The following is a 21,109-nucleotide window of genomic DNA, read 5'->3' on the forward strand; positions in this document are numbered from 1 at the left end:
TGTTCATAAAAGTTATGAACAGAATCAGTGACCTGGCGGAGTCCAACTCTCACTGGAAAAGGGTTCGACTTACTGCCAGCAATGTGGACTAAGCTCTGAGCAATGTGGACTAAGCTCTGAACAGCCCTTATCAGGTGGTCCAGTATGCCATACTCTCAGAGTACCCCACACAGGATTCCCTGAGGGACATGGTCAAACGCCTTTTCCAAATCCACAAAACACATGTAGACTGGTTGGGCAAACTCCCATGCACCCTCCAGGACCCTGCTAAGGGTGTAGAGCTGGTCCACTGTTCCACGACCAGGATGAAAACACACTGTTCCTCCTGAATCCGAGTTTCGACTATCTAACGGACCCTCCTCTTCAGGACTCCCGAACAGACTTTTCCAGGGAGTCTGAGGAGTGTGATCCCTCTGTAGTTGGAACACACCCTTCAGTCACCCTTCTTAAAGAGGGGGACCACCATCCCGGTCTACCAGTCCAGAGGCACTGTCCCTGATGTCCATGCAATGTTGCAGAGGCATGTCAACCAAGACGGTCCTACAACATCCAGAGCCTTGAGGAATTCTGGACATATCTCATCTCATCCAGGTGGGCCCTGCCACCAAGGTGTTTTTTGACCATCTCACGGGTCTCCTCGAAGCCGTCCGAAAGTCGTTCTCCATGGCCTCCCCAAACTCCTCCCACGCTTGAGTTTTTACCTCGGTAACCACCGAAGCCGCATTCCACTTGGCCTGTCTGTACCTATCTGCTGCTTCCAGCGTCCCACAGGACAAAAGGGTCCTGTAGGATTCCTTCTTCAGCTTGACAGCATCCCTCACCGCCGGTGTCCACGAACAGATTTGGGGATTGCCGCCATGACAGGCACTGACCACCTTACGGCCACAGCTCTGGTCAGCTGCCTCAACAATAGAGGCACATAACAAGGCCCATTCAGACTCAATGTCCCCCACCTCCCTCGGGATGTGGTCAAAGTTCTGCCAGAGGTGGGAGTTGAAGCTACATTTGACAGGGGACTCTGCCAGACGTTCCCAGCAGATCCTCACAACACGTTTGGGCCTACTAGGCCTGACCGGCATCCTCCCCCACCATCAAAGCCTATTCACCACCAGGTGGTGATCAGTTGACAGCTCCGCCCTTCTCTTCACCCGATATATGGCCTTAGGTCCGACGACATGACCACAAAGTTGATCATCGAACTGAGGCCTAGGGTGTCCTGGTGCCAAGTGTACATATAAACACCCCTATTCTTGAAAATGGTGTTCGTTATGGACAATCCATGACGACCACAGAAGTCCAATAACAAAATTCCACTCGGGTTCAGATCGGAGGGGCCGTTCCTCCCAATCATGCCCTTCCAGGCCTCACTGTCATTGCCCACGTGAGCATTGAAGTTTCCCAGTAGAACGAGGGAGTCCCCAGAAAGTATGCCCTCTAGCACCCCCTCCAGGGACTCCAAAAAGGGTGGGTACTCTAAACTGCTGTTCGGTTCATGCACGCAAACAACAGTTAGGACCCGTCCCCCCACCTGAAGGCGGAGGGAGACTACCCTCTCATCCACCGGGGTAAATCCCAATGAACAGGTTCCAGGTCGGGGGGCAATAAGTATGCCCACACCCGCTCGGCGCCTCTCACCGGTGGCATTCCAGAGTGGTAGAGAATCCAGCTCCTCTTAAGAAGATTGGTTCCAGAGTCCAAGCTGTGTGTCGAGGTGAGCCCGACTATATCTAGCCGGAACCTCTCAACATCGCACACTAGCTGAGGCTCCTTCCCCTTCAGAGAGGTAACATTCCATGTCACAAGAGCCAGCTTCTGTAGCCGAGGATCAGACTGCCAAGGTCCCCGCCCTCTGTGACTGCTAGCTTAGTTTCAGTAAGAAAATAACAATCTTTATTTCATCTAAACCTGTATAAGTTTATTTGCAAAGAAACAAAATATATCAAACACCAGAGGTTAAACAGATGAAATCATACAACCTGAACGGCTGAATAAATCTCTCATAAAACGCTTAGTATGATGTTGTTAACCTTGAGCAGTTACAGAATAAGAAGCTGACCAGAGATTTTTGCTGAAGAAGAGCAAATGAGCCAGTGCAGGTGGCAGGTTTTAAACCGAGAAGAACCAGGACATTCTGAAATGCTCTAAAACTCTCTATTTTATATAGTACCTTAATGAATGGTCACATATGACTTACAAAAACAAAGCAATGGTTGCATCATGCTAAAACTGAACAACTGATAATTTGTCAATGGTCATGTTATTTGCTTGATCATTGCTACCTAGCTAATACAATGACATCATAACTGATAAGGTCTTAATCACTTATCGTATCTCTTCTTACAAGCCTATACACACTATTTTATCTTCAGTTTAAAACTCACACAATCTATTTAGCAATCATATTATACAAGTAGACACTGCTGGATATTAATAATAATATCCTGTCATCCTATTTTCAAGTAATCCTTCGGCGATGATAATATTCTTTAATATAAAATATATACACTGACTAAACATTCTACATAAAAACATTCCTGTTCAATGTCTGCTTGTCTGCTTAAATTAAATTAAAAACTCTGTTTATCCATCCAGCAATCTTCAAAACCCCACAAGTTCAGAACAGGATCATGGAGAAGCTGGAGCCTATCCCAGCAAGTGTCGGGTGCAATTTAGTACTGCTCTCCCACTAGTTACCATACGTTTAATCAACATCTCACTGAGTGACTGCACAATTTTTACGAAATTGAACACCTGGTTAGTTTACACATCTTTATAATTAAAGTATAAGTTTAATTTTTCTCTAATTTTATGAGTCAAAGATAAGTAATCATACATTTAGTTGATACAATTCCATTTTCCACTCCACGGAGCCTATCGCAGCTGTTTTCAGGCTAAGGTAGCAACAACAACTGGACAGGGTGCCAGTCCATTGCTTGGCGAACACACACCAGGGCTAATAAAGTAACACCATTTTTCCTAACCTGTATGACTTCAGACTGTGGGATAAAACCAGAGCACCCAGAGGAAACCTATATGGATACAATGATAACATTCGGATAGATAGATAGATAGATAGATAGATAGATAGATAGATAGATAGATAGATAGATAGATAGATACTTTATTAATCCCAAGGGAAATTCACATAATCCAGCAGCAGTATACTGATACAAAGAAACAATATTAAATTAAATAGTAATAAAATGAAAAGAATTAAAATAAAATTAATGTTCGTGATTTACTCCCGGTGGAATTGAAGAGTTGCATAGTGTGGGGAGGAACGATCTCTTTAGTCTGTCAGTGGAACAGGACAGTGACAAAAGTCTGTCACTGAAGCTACTCCTCTGTCTGGAGATGACACTGTTAAGTGGATGCAGTGGATTCTTCATGATTGACAGGAGTTTGCTTAGTGCCCATCGCTCTGCCACAGATGTTAAACTGTCCAACTTTAATCCTACAATGGAGCCTGCCTTCTTAACAAGTTTGTCCAGGCGTGAGGCGCCTTTCATCTTTATGCTGCCACCCCAGCACACCACCGCGTAAAAGAGGGCACTCGCCACAACCGTCTGGTAGAACATCTGCAGCATCTTACTGCAGATGTTGAAGGATGTCAACCTTCTCAGAAAGTATATTCTGCTCTGAGCTTTCTTACATAGAGCATCAGTATTGGCAGTCCAGTCCAATTTGTCATCCAGCTGCACTCCCAGATATTTATAGGTATGCACCCTCTGCACACAGTCACCTCTGATGATCACAGGGTCCATGAGGGGCCTGGGCCTCCTAAAATCCACCACCAGCTCCTTGGTCTTGCTGGTGTTAAGGTGTAAGTGGTTTGAGTCGCACCATTTAACAAAGTCTTTGATTAACTTTCTGTACTCCTCCTCCTGCCCACTCCTGATGCAGCCCACAATAGCAGTGTCATCAGCGAACTTTTGCACGTGGCAGGACTCGAGTCATATTGGAAGTCTGATGTATATAGACTGAACAGGACCGAGAAAGTACAGCCTCTGGCGCCCTGTATTGCTGCACACAATGTCAGACCTGCAGTTCCCAAGACGCACATATTGAGGTCTGTCTGTAAGATAGTCCACAATCCATGCCACAAGGTGTGAATCTACTCCCATCTCAGTCAGCTTATCCCTAAGGAGCAGAGGTTGGATGGTGTTGAAGGCGCTAGAGAAGTCCAAAACATAATTCTTACAGCACCACTGCCTCTGTCCAGGTGGGAGAGGGATCGATGAAGCATATAGATGATGGCATCCTCCGCTCCCACCTTCTCCTGGTATGCGAACTGCAGAGGGTCTAGGGCGTGACGGACCTGTGGCCTCAGGTGGTGAAGCAGCAGCCGCTCCATGGTCTTCATCAGATGTGACGCCAGAGCAACAGGCCGGAAGTCATTCAGCTCACTAGGACGTGATACCTTTGGGACAGGGTGATACAAGATGTTTTCCAAAGCCTCGGGACTCTCCCCTGTTCCAGGCTCAGGTTGAAGATGCGCTGTAGAGGACTCCCCAGTTCCAACACACAGGCCTTCAGCAATCGTGGCGATACACCATCTGGACCCGCTGCTTTGCTGGCACAAAGTCTTTTCAGCTCTCTGCTCACCTGGGCTGCTGTAATTGTGGGTGGGGATGTCTCACCTATGCTGGTATCAGCAGAAGGATGGTTGGAGGATGCAGTACTCCGAGGTGAGAGTGGGTTACTGTGATCAAACCTATTAAAGAAGTTGTTCATTTGGTTTGCTCTCTCCACGCCTGTCTCGATTGGCACCCCGCTTGAGCTGCAGCCAGTGATAATCTTCATCCCATCCCACACTTCCTTCATACTGTTTTTCTGCAACTTCTGCTCCAGCTTTCTCCTGTACTGCTCTTTCACGCCCTGAGCTGGACTCGAGTTCCTTCTGCACGCACTTCAGCTCATGCTTATCACCACCTTTAAAAGCCCTTTTCTTCTGGTTCAAAAGGCCCTTGATGTCACTTGTAATCCATTCAAATTCCATATAAGGAATACACTCAGTATGCAAATTGTTTTCTCCTAATTGCAAGGTAGAAACCTTACTTCTGCACCACCATGCTCACATGCAGTTTTGAATATTTTGGCATTACAACTAAAATAATGTGTAAACCTCTTAAAATTGTTCTATAGCATTCACTAGTTATTTGTAATTAATTTATAATGTGTAACTAGATGATAAGCACACTTTATAAACCTGTTCAGACTGGCAGCTGAAAATGAATCATGAGACAACACATCAAACACATAAGGTGTACATAGAAAAGAAGTAAATATCATCTAATAAAAATGTGTTGTCTGTTCCTAAATTTAAAGACACGTTATACATTAAAACACTTAAAATATAATTCATCAGATTCTTAAAAATAATAAAAGCATCTTGAATGCAAGTAAAACATAAGTTATGATTAATATAAAACACAGTACATCTGAAGAGAGATAAAAGGTTTTAATTTATTTTGCACAGTATTAGATATCATTGAAGGGGGATTTTATATACTACTTTTTCAGTTTGGTAAGCTATTGAAAATGTAGTCATTTTTCTATGTGAAAATAGTTAATTTGAACACTATTATTTTGCATTTAACAACAAAATGTACAAGCCTACAAAATGACAGTGGTAATTAATAATGTCAAGAAATACATAAAATAATGCAACATTATTTAAAAATGACTGTTATATGAATGACACCATAATGCTTGAAGTTTTGGTGACACATCACACAAATTATTGTCAACATAAATATATTTAATATACAAAATGAAATAATATTGAAAGCAGTAAAATATATTTTCATATTATGGTAAATAATAAAACAATCCAATAATTATATGATAATCATTAGTTGCTAATTTGTTAATTATCATATTTCTGTAGAGAAACAAACCTTTTTCTATGAAATTAGAAGAAAAATCAAATGAGGTGTTCATCTTTTATGTGCTATTAATATGTAGATGCCGAGTACTGATTTAAAAGAATGTACAAAAGTGTTACTATTTTCTCTAATTCCTATAAGTAAGTGATTTCGATAAGTAAAGGTGAAATAACGTGATTTATAAGGGGGTCGATGATGTTACACAAGAAATATGGGGCACAGCAGACAATAAAAACTCCCATCACAATTGCCAGTGTTTTTGCAGCTTTGTTTTCTCTTCTATTTAATGCAGCTCTCTTTTTTTGTTCCTTGTGGCTTTGATGTCCTTCGTCTCTTATTGCCCTGGCCTGCCTACTAGCAACTGAAAATATTTTTATATAAATGCATATCATAACAATCGCTGGGATATAAAAAGAGAACAATGACGATAAAAGACCTGATACTTCATTTTGCATCAGATTACAGCTCCCCACACATTTTGTATTTATATATTGTTCTTCTATTCCTTTTAGGTTTAACTCAAGAAAGACAATTATAAAACCAAGCACAGCTGACAGAACCCAGGTGAAAACAATAAAGATTAATGTTATTAGGTCCGTAATAATATTTTTGTACCTTAAAGGATGGCATACAGCAAAATAACGATCAACGGATATTAGACACAAATGAATGATTGATGCGGTACCAAGCATTATAGCTGAGCTATGGTGAAACTTGCAGCATAATTCACCAAAATACCAACAGCTTTCAGCAATTCGAGCCATGACAGGTGGCATTAGACAGCCCCCTAGAAGTAAATCAACCAGTGCCAAAGAGAGGATGAGATAATTTGTTGGAGTATGAAGCTGTTTGAAGTGTGATATGGTAATAACAACCAAGAGGTTTCCACATACAGTCACAACGATGATTATGCACATTATGATATATATTATTAATGAATTGTTGACTGAATAGAGTTGTTTTGGGCAAGAATTATCAAGTGAATCATAGCAGACTAGTGTGTACTTTAGAATCCCGTTTTCATTCAAATTCATTTTTGTAGCCTGGACAATGAAGTGTCCTATCCTGAAGAAAAAAATATAAATACCATTATATGCATATTAGATCATAGGTTAATAATATTTAACATAGCACACAATTGTAAGATTTCAAAACTTTAAGAGGAACTAGCTAATTACTATATCTTTTTTTTTTTAATTTAAAGTGCCATTTCCAAAACTGGTAATTTGACAATCAAATCAAAAAGAGTATGTTTCATATATTTTATTAAAATCATTTCATTTTCACAAAGACAGACTTAATCATAATTGTTATTTCATAACAGTTTCAAATTTACAGTACTCAGATACAAAGAATGTTCAAAAAGTTTCCGCACCTTTGTTTTTTTCGTTGGAAGGTGGGAGGAGTAGTAATTGGGCATTAAAAAGTTGGTACGACACTGGGAAAATTGCATCGCAAACGAAGGTGACTATGTAGAAAAGTGATGTCATTTGTTTTTGAAATTCTTAATAAATAGAGTTTAAAAACTGCAGAAACTTTTTGACCGTCCCTCGTATATTTACTTAACTTGTAGGAAAATCACAGAAAGTGGTGGTGATCTTTCCACTTGAAAAATCTCTAATCTTTACTGCTACTAAAAATCATTTTTAAACTTTTAGGTTAGGATAACAAATACATTTTTTATTTGATCATTTTGTCCAGTTTGGACTGCTCTAAATAAAATAAGTTGATTTGGTAGCAGCAAAAATGATTAGAGACCTGTTTGGGCTTTTAGAATTTTGTATTTTTGAAAAAAGTAATATCAGACTGTTGATCAAATAGTTATGTGGTTATTATAATGAGTACATTTGATTCTTTTAAGGAAATAAACCACTAATCAAAACAAACCACTTTGACAAACACAATTTTTCACCATCCATTTTCTTCCTAAAGCCATTTATTCTGTAGAATACACATTAGCATGATACCTTTTGTCACAGCATCCAGCACAAGGCAGCATGCAAACCCTAGATAGGTTTTCTATCGCAGGGCAGATATCCAGGCTTTTTTTCCCTTAAAAATAAACTTTTTTTTTTTTCTTTATTTTGCCTTATACAATTTCTTTTATTAGGAATTTGTTCGTTTAAATTTAATTAATTAATTTAATTAATTTGTTGGTTAAAAATAAACATTATTGCATAGATTCACTAAAACATTAAATAGTCTTTCTCACATTGTGTAACTGCATATTGCATGTAATTGTTTCAATTTATAGTATATAATAAAGTATATAGAGATATAAAGTAAGAAATAGTTTTCATTCAAAAAAACTGAAACTTGAATGCAAGTGTCATTAATGGAAATTAAAAACAATTTAACATCCCTTTGCTCCGAAATTTATATTCATGGAATCCTTTGCTAAATACTAATGATTCCTGTAAATAATGTACTTAAGTTTACCATATTAATTTAAACATGTCATACATATTTTATTTTCACATATTTTCCAAATTTTATCAATGTAGATCAATTTACTCCTGCCATCTGTTGCCATTATGTTTTTGTCAGGAAAATATGTTTATGGTTTTACCTAGTAAATAGTTAACACTTGATGCCAAGTAAGTACATAACAGAGTTCTCCTGCTACCAGTATAAATACAGGTAGTGTAAATCTAATGTTATTTGTTGCTAAGCTTTTGAAATGATCTCCTTTATTGGTGTATTTTATAAATGAAATGTATTAAAAATATGATTGTGTGCTATGCAGAAAAATAAGGGATTTTTTAAGAAATATTGTATATTTTGAATTAACATTCTCATTGATGTTTTCTGATGATGGAGGTCATTATCATTTATGTTAATCTTCATAGAATAAAATTTTCATGACATAAAATTGTTTATATAACATTTTATAATTATTACTTACTTAAATCTTACATATAGCAATAGTTTAGTTGTGCAGTGGTATTATCTAAATTGAGGCAGATCTTTTTGCTGTGTAGTATGGTTCATGCTTTTATTTTTGTTCTTATGAAGTTGATGTATTAATAGCTAAACATCTATTGAGATGCAATTGTGCTTAGGTAACACACAAGCAATGCATGTAAAATATATACATATATTTATATGTGCAGTTTACTTTTAATATAAAATGAAAGTATAGGGAAACCAACACCCAAAACAAAGAAGTTAAGTCACATACCTTCGATCGAACCCTTCTGTTGATGCTCCACTGCTTTTCTTAATGAAGACTTTTATATACCTGATAGTCTAACAACGATGAAAAACTGGCTGACTATCATTACCTTCCAGATGTATCGCACTCTTGCAAAACAGTTAAACAAATATGTTACCTTAATTACCCCAAGGACTGATTCTTCTCCCATTGGCACTTGATGATTAGACAAAATACAACAAAATAAACATTCCTGAAAAGCAGTATAAATAATAAAATTTAAAAAGTCAGAAAAGCCAACATAATTACAACTGTCATTTTTTGTATGACACAAATAAATATGGATGTGAAACAAAAACAGAAAAGAATGAATAAAAATGAATCCTCCTCTGAATAAGTACCTAAATACAGTTACACTTCTGAGTTTGCTCTACATCTCATTGAGAGCTCACAGGAGAAAAGATACACTGTTACTGATTTAAAGAAATTAAATTGACCTAATATAAAATAACAAACAGTGAACATCAGTGAGCCTATTCTCATCTGGAGCTAATTTTTCCTTTGTAAAAGAAAAGGCTTTCTATAGACGATATGGCCATGTGAACCAACATTGATGAATCTTACAGATTAACAAGCAACTTTCTAATGCATATACATAACATACAGTCTACTTTTTGCATGTTTCCCAAAAATCCTATTAAGCAACTGTTGTGATTTTTACTGCTCCCTATGGATTGCCTGGATTTTTTTCCTCTGCTATCATTCTAGATATTGCTATTGGATTTGTGTTCTTGATTTTGTTTGCCTTTAGGTTTTCCCCCAAAGGTCAAACATATTTTCCTCCTTTTCCCTGCTTATATTTAATTGTTCTTTAAATTATGTTATTGCAAAAGACCATTATTTTAAGTGAGCCAAAGGTTTAAATGTTCCTCCTTGGTATCTTTATATTTTTGGGCATTGAACCATACAAGCTTGAATCTCCATTTTGAGCATGTGAAGACGTAAGGCTGTTTGTTGTGGACTTAGGCTGCTTGGGGTGAAGGCTGTCCTGGGCTGAGACAAGAATCAATATTAGTGTAGCCTTTTTACTATACATCTTAAGAGGTCTGCATTCATTTTTATGCTGCATTTGTCCTGCTCCCTCTCCCGACTCTAGCTCCCCGTGTATAAGGAGGCGGTGCCTTTTATTCCCGCCCGGATGTGCTCCAGGTGGCTGGTGATGATCTTCCGGCAGCACTTCCTGGTGTGGCGGAAGTGCTGCCCTTTGCCCCGGAAGCACTCTGGGCATCCCTGGCAGGTTCCTCCGCCATCTTTCCAAGTGTGGCGAAAGTAAAGTTCTACCGGGTTCTAGGAGGCTTAAGGCACCCCCTGGCGGTGGCAACGGGTCCCAATGAGTTGGACTATCTCTCCTGGACTCTCCTGCTCCAGGGTGGTTGTGTCCTCCTGATCCTGAAGCTTTTAATGTCTCTATCCGGTCCCTCCAGGCATCCCAGCCAGGTAAGAACCCCAGACATCTGTGACAACACATTTTGAAGTGTTTGAAAAGTGTACACTTGTAATGTAACATCAGATGAAACTCACCTGTTGCTTTATGAGACCACACGGTATCAGCTAAAATCTCTGCATGTCTCAGTGATATTTTTTCCATGTTTTCCAACTGTTCAGCACCTTATCTCTCTTCAGCTTGGCTCATTATCACTAACACCTGAGAAGTCGGTATGTAACCTAGTGGTGGTGTTTGATAACCATCTGCACTTCAGGGTTGTGTCAAACTCCAAGTCCTAGCATACCCCTACAGGAATCCATTGTGCCACAGCTGCCCAGGAGAGCTGCCCTCTAGCATCCCGGGGAAGGTATTCCCCTGCTGATGCTCTCTCCCCTGGTCCTTCCACACAGTTGGCACCCCCAGCCAGGTAATGGCCATGGCCGCCTGTCAAACTAGCTTATATTTAGTTCTGAGGTCTTCACAGGGGGTAATCAAATTTCTACTCTTGTCCTATAGCACTTGTTCCCAAACATTTTCCAAAATAATGTTCGATTATGTTGACCTTTTCTTGGAAGTTGCTTTTGGTAAAAGTACCTGCTAAGCCAAGTAAACTTAAATGTAATATATAGTAAATAATCACATTACTGTGCAGCCGGCCATGATGTCTGAATGAAAGTGGATATCCTAATCCTCCAAGAAACCTACTGTATCGGATCCTGTAAGACGAAGTCTTGAAAACAATAACAAACCACTTAAGAACATTTATGTTAGGTAGAATTCCCAGTGGGGACTGGGTGGGCCTTTAGACTTAAAACCCCTGCAGATCTTGTTTTTTTTTTCTCCAGTTCATCTTGATTTTTTTTTCTCTCCTCCCTGGTCATCTGACCTTATAATTTGACTCATCTTTAGAGACTTAAAATCAATTCTAATTATGGACTTTTCTTTTAATCATTTAAGTATTTTATGTAAGTATGTATTGATATATTTTTTATCTTTTTATTCAATTTTATTTTTTTCAATTTTAATTTTTTTCTGATAACTATTTCTTTAACATGTTTTAAAGCACTTTGAACCAAATTATGTTTATGAAACTGTGCTTTTCTTTAATATACAATATGTACTCTGACTAAACATTCTACATAAAACATGCCTGTTAAACATCTATTTACATTAACTTAACAGCTCTGTCATTCCATCCATCCATTTTCCAAACCCACTTGTCCAGAGCAGGATCATGGAGAAGCTGGTGACTATTCCAGCAACTATCTGGTGCAATGCAGGAACAATACCTAAATAGGATGCCAGTCTAATACAGGGTTTACGCACCCACTCATATTGGCCAATTTGAAAGCGAGAGAGAGGGTTGGACGCATAAGGTAGAGAAGGCAGTTAAAGAATGTATCGGGCTTGTTTTTGTTTTCACTTCTGTTTACAGCGATCGGTTCGTAGCGTGCATTGTTGTAATGTTACTATTTTTGGTGGTTTATTAAATTACGGATTTTTCAGATGTTCATTTTTTTCCCTGTGCTTAAAATTCATTTAAAAATAGTGTTTTTAGTGAGTGGTTCGTAGCGCTATAGCGCAAACTCTTGCAGTGTTATTTTTCACTGTTGTTCAAGGTTTTCTCAGTGTTATTCAATGTTTTTACATTTAGTTTACTATTATGCTGTGCATTCTATGGTTTAATTAACTATATTTATGCTTAAAAATATATATTTACATACAGTTCGTACAGTCTGGAACGGATTAATTGTATTTACATACAATCCTATTGGGGAAATTACTTCGGTTCACGACCAAATCAGGTTATGATCAGAGTTTTGGAACGAATTATGGTTGTGAACCGAGGTTCCACTGTACTATTAAGGCAGTGGTTATTTGCATCAGCCTGGGCATGACATCACATTGACTTACCAATAGTGTGAGCTGGCATTCCATCATGCAAATAAAGATCTTCAGATCCAGCTACAGGATAACATAAAAAACAGCAGGCCTGCCACATTCACACAGAAATTCCAACTAGTGTAACAACAGCAACTCATTCTTCTAAGGACCATGTGCTACCTATAAGTGTGATGTAGAGAGCAAAACTCCATTGACACTATACATTGGTGTCAGTTTTATATTGCCGTAGTCAGGGCAGTGTCATTTATTCACCACTGTTTTGTGTATTTTGTGACTGCCATCATGTTATTTATTAATGACTAGCAGAATACCCGCGCTTCGCAGCGGAGAAGTAGTGTGTTAAAGAAGTTATAAAAAAGAAAAGGAAAATTTTTAAAAATAACGTAACATGTATTGTACATGTAATTTAACATTAATGTAATTGTTTTGTCATTGATATGAGTGTTGTTGTCATATCTATATATATATATCTATATATCTCTATATACTGTATATCTATATATATATATCTACTGTATATATATATATCTACTGTATATATATATATATATATATATATATATATATATATATATATATCTCCTTTGGGGTGCGAGCAGCTGTTGCTGGAGGTGCCAGAATCCATCGAGGAAGAAAAATGAAAAAAAAACGGATAACTCTTGCTCTTACATGCACTTTCTGTAGTGCTGCGTGGGTATTATGAAGTATTGTATCTGTTCAAGTTCTATTTAAATTTTAAATATAAGTAATTTTTATTTATTCGACAGAAATATGTTTGGTAGGAATGAAAGGTAAATTTAGTCAGCATTGCAGAAATATTTCTTCACCATAGAAATTTAAAGAGTAAATTCAACTTACATTCCTACCAAAGATATTTCTGTCGACTAAATAGAACCTACTTATATCCAAATTCGAGCTATTGAGCTGTCGCCTGCCTGACTGGATATGTCACCCTCGCTTCGCTCTTACTTTTTTACTGTTCATGTAATCATGGCTAGTCGTGAAAAAATTAGAACATGGAAGGAGGATCACACTGAGTATGGCTTTACCAAAATAATTATTGATTGACGAATAAAGTATCCATTATTCATAAAGCTTCAATTGGTGATCTTTTTTTCTGCGTTAACCTCATATGTTTTCATACTTCTTCTCAAACCAAGGGGGTGCGAGGGTAAAATAAATCAGGAAGCGCTGATTTATATATATTGAATATACTGAAATAGTTTTACTGTCAAATAATGCAAACAATATGCGGTACATGTTTCACCCTAATTCTGGGCTCATCAGGCGTACACACTCACTGCACCACGTCTCGGGAATCGAACCTCGGATGTCATCGCTAGAGGCGAAGCCTCTCGTGTTGCACCACGGCGTGGGTTTTGTTTATTTGACAGTATGTAGATCGGGGTGTATACAGTAATCCCTCCTCGATCGCGGGGGTTGCGTTCCAGACCCCCCCGCGATAGGTGAAAATCCGCGAAGTAGAAACCATATGTTTCTGTGGTTATTTTTATATATTTTAAGCCCTTATAAACTCTCCCACACTGTTTATAAATATTCCCCGCAGAGTTATACAGCATAATCCCTTTGTATTCTCTTACATATTAGGTAAGATTCATTGAAATTATGTATATAAACACACTGTTTATATACAGTAAAACCTAAATATTATTTTAAAGATATTGAGTGTCTCCGATATCACGTTACAGCCATTACGATAGACATGCCACCAGCAATAAATACGTACAATGCAACAAAAATAGTATACAGTAAATGTGTGTACAGTGACACTAAACGCACGTACATGTACTAAGTACTGTAAGTAGAAAATTAATTATGGTTACTCACCAACAATGACACGATGACTTGTCCGATAACAATGAGTTTTATTTTACTGCACAACAAAGGAGAGCGTTACAGCCCTTAAAGGAGCCACTTCAGGCGATTGTGTAGCACTGCCGTTGTTCTTCTTCTGGCAGTCTTCAATGCAAATCCCTAAAGCAGATTCCATCCAGACTACTGTCTTATTACATCCACTTACAACTTGTTTTGCACCCTGGTTAAAAGGACACTGCGGCCGTAGATCTTATATTCCTTTCCTATTTTTTAAATAAAAAGAATCGTAGCCTTTAACAAATCCAAAACGTTTACCTTTTCGGCAATCATTAACATCTTCCGTTTGCGCTTGGGCACGGCCCCTGAAGCAGTAGCAGACTGAGCGAGACGAGACTTCCTGGTTAACACTGCATTCAGCAGGCAGGAACTTAACTGCGTGCTCTGATTGGTTAGCTTCTCAGTCATCCGCCAATAGCGTCCCTTGTATGAAATCAACTGGGCAAACCAACTGAGGAAGCATGTACAGGAAGTAAAAAGACACATTGTCCGCAGAACCTGCGAAGCAGCGAAAAATCCGCGTTATATATTTAGTTATGCTTTCATATAAAATCCGCGATAGAGCGAAACCGCGAAAGTCAAAGCGCGATATAGCGAGGGATTACTGTATATATATATACACTCCTGTAGCCACAATAAATGCCTTTAGTTTATAGACAAACCAGGGATGAACAACTTCCTTTCTATTGCAGCTACAGCCGTGACACACATAAAAAACATCAATAATAACTCATAAATGTGCAATATCATTTAGGAAAATCGAAACATTTTACTCACCAAAAATTTGGATTGTGGCTGTTGTGTTAAAGTGTAGAAGGCTGCATGCATGAAATTGTTCTTGTATTCCCGTAAGTTTTGGGGCCCGAGGAGTGTGACAAACATCAGGTTTCCATGGTCTTGAAATCTGGTCTGTGTCTGGCAAATAATATTGTCCAGAATCCTGCCATGGAGTTGCCGTAGTGCACTTGACGATCTTTCGCTTGGAGCGTTTATGGTGCGTTCAATGGCGTCGTAGACTTCCTCATATCGGCTTCTATCCAATCAATGGGTCTGAATACTGTGACGTTGCCTTACGCCTGCTAAAGGGCCCTACTGACACCAACTCAAAATCTGATTGGTTGAAGTCCGTCCTTTCTCCTTGCTTTGCGGTTCTCTACTGTTTTATTGTTTGTTTATTACGATTGTTATAGTTATTGTGTAGCTATTTTAGACTTAGTTTACTGTTCAAGTAACCATTTCCTTTATTTAATTTGCGGGTTCTCCAGTATTTTTTTGTTCCTTTATTACGATTATAGTTATTTATTGATTCCCTTCTTTGGCTGACTGCCTGCCCATATAAGGCGCTCCGCTGCTTTTTTGTGAAGCAGTGTTTACACAGCTTCTCCACTGTTTTATAAACAAACGGCATATAAGGCCGTCGTTTTTCCTTGCTTCTCCAACTAAGCAGCCTTTTTATTTAATCCACGGGTTCTCCGCTGTTTTATTGTTGGGAGCTCGTCCTTCTTTTCTACGTACTGCGGTCACAGTCAGTTCACGTGATTATGTGGGAGAATTATTGATGAGTGAGTGAGTGAGTGAGTGAGTGAGTGAGTGAGTGAGTGAGTGAGTGAGTGAGTGAGTGAGTGAGGGCTTTGCCTTTTATTAGTATAGATGTCAGTTGCTGTTTACCTGAGTATCATTTCCGAGTGTGACATTATGTGTTTAAATACAGTGCATGTTATCCAAACACTAGAAAAATAACAAAAAACAGAAAATCCATGAAGCCAGGCCTAGCGTTACCTGGAAGAAGTAAAACTAAGTTACTTAAACTAGGTACTAGCATAGTGCCGCAGAATCAACTATGAACTAATCACAGTCGCACTATCAGCGCCTGTCATCGATTTGTGTTGCAAGGAGCATATTAAATGCCGAGAACTGTACAACTTGGCCACTGACCTTGTCCCGAACCTGCCTGTTTGCTGTGTCTGTGTATCAGAGTGGTAGATCCCGCTACAATAAATAGCCGTGTTGTTGCTGTTTCAAGATGAATAAAGCTGGTTTTGCTAAAGTACTGAGACTCAGCCTCGTGTTTTAGGGTGTAAGACAGTGACTCACACATCACACGGTACCAGGAGTGGGGTCTTGTGCCAATAGAGCACCAAGAGGCTTAAGATACCCTGTTACCAGCAGATGAAAATGAGTTTCTTGCAGGCATCCCGGTCTTAATGCTCCCCAGAGACTCTCCTGTTCTGCTTCCAGCACACGGCAACATTTATCCGCTGGGACAGTATAGCCTGGGTAGGTATTGTGGCCTTGTTTTTAACCAGGGAGGCCCTACAGATCATGCGAAATCTTCCTCCCAAATGACTTGACAATTATGACTTTCTGAAACAACAGATTCTCCACAATATGCTGGTGAACCCTGTGGTCAAGGGGCACCAGCTTCATCTGTGGCATATTGATTCAGAGTGCCCTATACGAGGACAGATCCAGGACTTAGTATTTCTGATTTAAAGCTGGATCCACAGGGACACTTTTGAGGGTGTTATGGGAGATGCTCCATATTGATGTAGTCCTGTCAAAGATACACAAGAGCTATTGTTATGAAATGCTACAGAACAACATCCACTCGCTCTTAGATCTGACCCACAGACTGAAGGGCACACAAGCCACCTGGAAACAACAGGGCTACGCAGGCTTGACCCCAAGTTCAATCCAGACACCACAGAATTCTAGGGTTGCCATCACCACAAGTGGAAGATGTCATCATGGGAACACTATAGTGCAGACCAAACGCAGCTGTTTTCTCTGTGATCAACCAGGACATCTGGCTCGGGAGTGCCATTTCCCACATTCGGAAACCACGACCACCGGACTGGCCCAGTTATGTGGCTCGCAAGTGTTCCCCAAGATGTTAAAGAAGGACAGTTTTAAGGTATCTATTACGTTGGCTGGATGGGAAGTCTTGGCACTGTTGGACTCTGGTAGTGACCTCTGTGTAGTCCACCGTTACTCAGTCCAGCAGACCCCTTATAAAACTACAGAGCAAGTGCACATCCACTGCATCCATGGAGACATTAAAATATATGAGACTATATTACTTCCACTGAAATTTAAAGGAAAGAACTTTGAGGTTCTGGCTGCCATATCAGATTACTCACCCTGGCCACTCTTAATAGGTAAGATGAATGCCCTCTTCCCATGGGTCTTGGCCACCGGCAGAGTGCCTCCCACTGCAGTGAGACAGAGTGGATAGTGATGGGCTTACTGCAGACAATTACAGTCAAGGAACCGGGTTTAAAACTGAACCGGAGTTGTCCAGCGAGGTGGGAAACGAATTTTCAAGTGAAGACCCGGGACTGTTGGCAGACATTTCCACGCTGACGCTCGCACCAACAACCTCCCCAGACTTAACACCCAGTACCGACCCAGATGAAAACAAAGTAGCAGTGGGAGATGAGAACAGTGCTGCATCGGACAAAGGGAAAGCACCCCTTCAACAAGCCAATACCACCTTGGATTTCACATTCAAATAAGCCCATGTCACAAATGACTCTTAATATCTGGAGAGAGAGGACCCGAACTTTATAACACCACATTTTTTAAGTAAGGATGGTTTCCTGTATCAGGTGATTTCTGATTGCATGGGCGGATCGAGCACCGTTGGTGGTGCCAAGTGGGCATAGGGACAAGGTTTTAAAAATTGCTCGCAGTCACATTATGGGGTCACCTTGGCAAAGAAAAGTTGACAGAATGCATTTCAAAAAGCTTTTATTGGGATGTGGAGCGATTCTGTAAGGCCTGTTCCAACTGTCAAATAATCTCCGCTCACAGACCCGCCAGGGAACCCTTTGTACCGATGCCTAAATTACATGTCCCGTTTGAGAGGGTGGGATTAGAAATTGTTGGCCCGCTTCCCAAGAGAAAAAGTGGCTTTTAGTATATGTTCATGTAGCTGTGTTGTTTCAAAGTTACCAAAGTTCAGCAGCTCTAACTCAAAAAATGGGATTCAACAAAAACCTAATGCATAGAAATAATTCCACAAACAAAAAAGTTTAGTTAAGTTTCAAAGTAAAACAGTTCACACAATAAAAAGAAAATTAAAATTAGCAAAAAAGGGAAAAAATTAATGTTAAGAAAAATTCAGTTCTAAGCTTAATCTTGTTACATCTTAAATCGTTACTATTTACTTATCATTTTTGAACCACTTCAAAACGACGATCAGAAAACTGTATGCTTATCCCATCTCTGAGTAGAAAATGAGTTTTTAAGTCTCTATGTACTGGGACCTGTTCTAAACACAACTGAATCTAATATCACACTGTTTCTCAGTTATAGTAAGAGGGTTCTATCTCTTACTAACTTATAGGGGGAAAAGACTATACCATTGTCTATGACTATGGAAGAAATGTATATTCTATTCAAACTAAGCAAACATTAATATGAGTTTAACTCAAAACTTTAACTTTCTAAGATTGACTCTTACATTTCCGGCCCCTAATTGGCTATGCTGGAGCGGAGACAATTACTATACTTTACTTCAATATGAGCCAATTACCTTTATTTTAACTATAGTCTTCAAATCACTAGCAATAACTCTGCAAACAAGTATTTTAAAAATTTCCTATTTCAAACATTGGCTGTTTCTTGAAGCAGGCACAGTTTATTAACGGGTCTTTCCAGTGTGCTGGCTTTGGTCTGCACACAAACTCCTCTGACTACACCTTTGGCATCTGGCATTGTCTTGATGGCTCAACACATTACCCAGGAATTGTGTGGTGTAGCTTTATCTACAATAAAAACAACATCCCCTGGTTCGAAATTTCTTCTCAGTGCAAGCCATTTTTGACGTTCTTGAAGTACTGGCAAATACTCTTTAGTCCATCTTTTCCAAAATAAATCAGCCATGTACTGAATTTGTTTCCATCGTCTTCTTGAGTATGGTTCATTTTCTGAAACGAGTTCAGGTGGCATTTCAGGTTGTGTCTTCATTAATAACAAGTGATTGGGTGTGAGTGGTTCTCAATCATTTGGGTCATCTGATGTCTTTGTAAGGGATCTGTTATTGAGTGTTGATTCCTCTTTACACATTATTGTATTAAGAATTATCAAGTGTTTGTTGGTTTAGTGTTGAATTTAAGATCTTTCTTATGCTTCTGATTTGTCTTTCCCACACTCTATCTTGATGAGAGGCTGATGGTGGATTGAAAATCCATTTGATTTCTTCCTGCATCATAGCGTTGACGATTTTTTCATGTTCCAAATTTTTAGTAGCTTCTCCTAGCTCTCTTTCTACTCCAATAAAATTTATTCCATTGTCTGAGCGCATGATTTTAACTTGTCCTCTTCTACTCATAAATTGGAGTATGGCTTGGATACAAGAATCAGTGTCTAAGCTATGTGCAATCTCTATGTGCGCAGCTCTGGTTGTTAAACATGTGAAGATTACTCCATACCTCTTGATTATACTTCGTCCTCTTTTGACTAGAAAGGGGCCAAAATAATTGCCTCCAACATTGGTGAACGGTGGTTGGTTGGATGCCAGGCGATCTTCTGGCAAACCTGCCATTTTTTGCTCACCTGCTTTCCCATTGTATCTTCTCCACTTTGTGCACTTTGAAATTATTTTTCTGATAGCTGAGTTTGCTTGAGGTATCCAGTATTTCTGGCGTTACTGTGCAAGCACATAGTTGCGCCCACAATGTCTGATTTGCTGCAATATGAGAGAAGCAACATGTGAATGCTTGTGAAGAATTGCAGGATGTTTAGCTTTCTTTGGGCATTGCAGCTTTGCAGAGACTTCTTCCAACTCTCAGCATTCCATCTTGTATGATCGGGTCAAGTTTATAGATTTTACTGTTCCTTTTAACACAAGTTTTTTTCTTGAAAGCCTTTAATTCTTCTGGAAATTCTTTCTGTTGACTTAGGCAGATAAGCTCTGTTTCAGCTTTAACTAAGTCATCTAGAGAAATTGGACTTGGTTTTAAAGTCAGTTTATACCTTTTCATATGCTTTGTGATGAGTGATTTTTGTTCTTCTGAATTACTTTTAGATTGATTGAATTCTAGTTGGCATGTTTTTCTTTCATTTCTTAAGTGCAGCAGTATGTCTTTAAACTTGAAGAACCAAGCCACTGCTTTCTTCAAGCGATGCCAATCTGAAAAATAAAGTGCATCCAGAAAGTATTCACAGAGCATCACTTTTTCCACATTTTGTTATGTTACAGCCTTATTCCAAAATGGATTAAATTCATTTTTTCCTCAGAATTCTACACACAACACCCCATAATGACAACGTGAAAAATGTTTACTTGAGATCTTTGCAAATTTATTAAAAATAAAAAAATTGAGAAAGCACATGTACATAAGTATTCACAGCCTTTGCCATGAAGCTCAAAATTGAGCTCAGGTGCATCCTGTTTCCCTTGATCATCCTTGAGATGTTTCTGCAGCTTTATTGGAGTCCACCTGTGGTAAATTCAGTCGATTGGACATGATTTGGAAAGGCACACACCTGTCTATATAAGGTCCCACAGTTGACAGTTCATGTGAGAGCACAAACCAAGCATGAAGTCAAAGGAATTGTCTGTAGACCTCCAAGACAGGATTGTCTCGAGGCACAAATCTGGGGAAGTTTACAGAAAAGTTTCTGCTGCTTTGAAGTTTGAAACCACCAGGACTCTTCCTAGAGCTGGCCGCCATCTAAACTGAGCAATTGGGGAGAAGGGCCTTAGTCAGGGAGATGACCAAGAACCCGATGGTCACTCTGTCAGAGCTCCAGAGGTCCTTTGTGGAGAAAGGAGAA

General features: G+C 39.2%; 1 protein-coding gene across 1 annotated transcript in view; it reads right to left on the reverse strand.

Moving 5' to 3' along the window:
• The window catches only part of LOC120526498 (trace amine-associated receptor 1-like), a 31,502-nt gene extending 11,628 nt beyond the window's left edge, over positions 1 to 19,874 (reverse strand). The window contains exon 1 of the mRNA XM_039749663.1: positions 19,762 to 19,874. Within this exon, the coding sequence (XP_039605597.1) occupies positions 19,762 to 19,874 (113 nt within the window). The remainder of the gene's footprint in view (positions 1 to 19,761) is intronic.
• Between the last annotated feature and the right edge of the window lie 1,235 nt (positions 19,875 to 21,109).

The sequence above is a fragment of the Polypterus senegalus genome, chromosome 3, assembly GCF_016835505.1.
Source record: "Polypterus senegalus isolate Bchr_013 chromosome 3, ASM1683550v1, whole genome shotgun sequence".
NCBI classification, from domain to species: Eukaryota; Metazoa; Chordata; class Cladistia; order Polypteriformes; family Polypteridae; genus Polypterus; species Polypterus senegalus.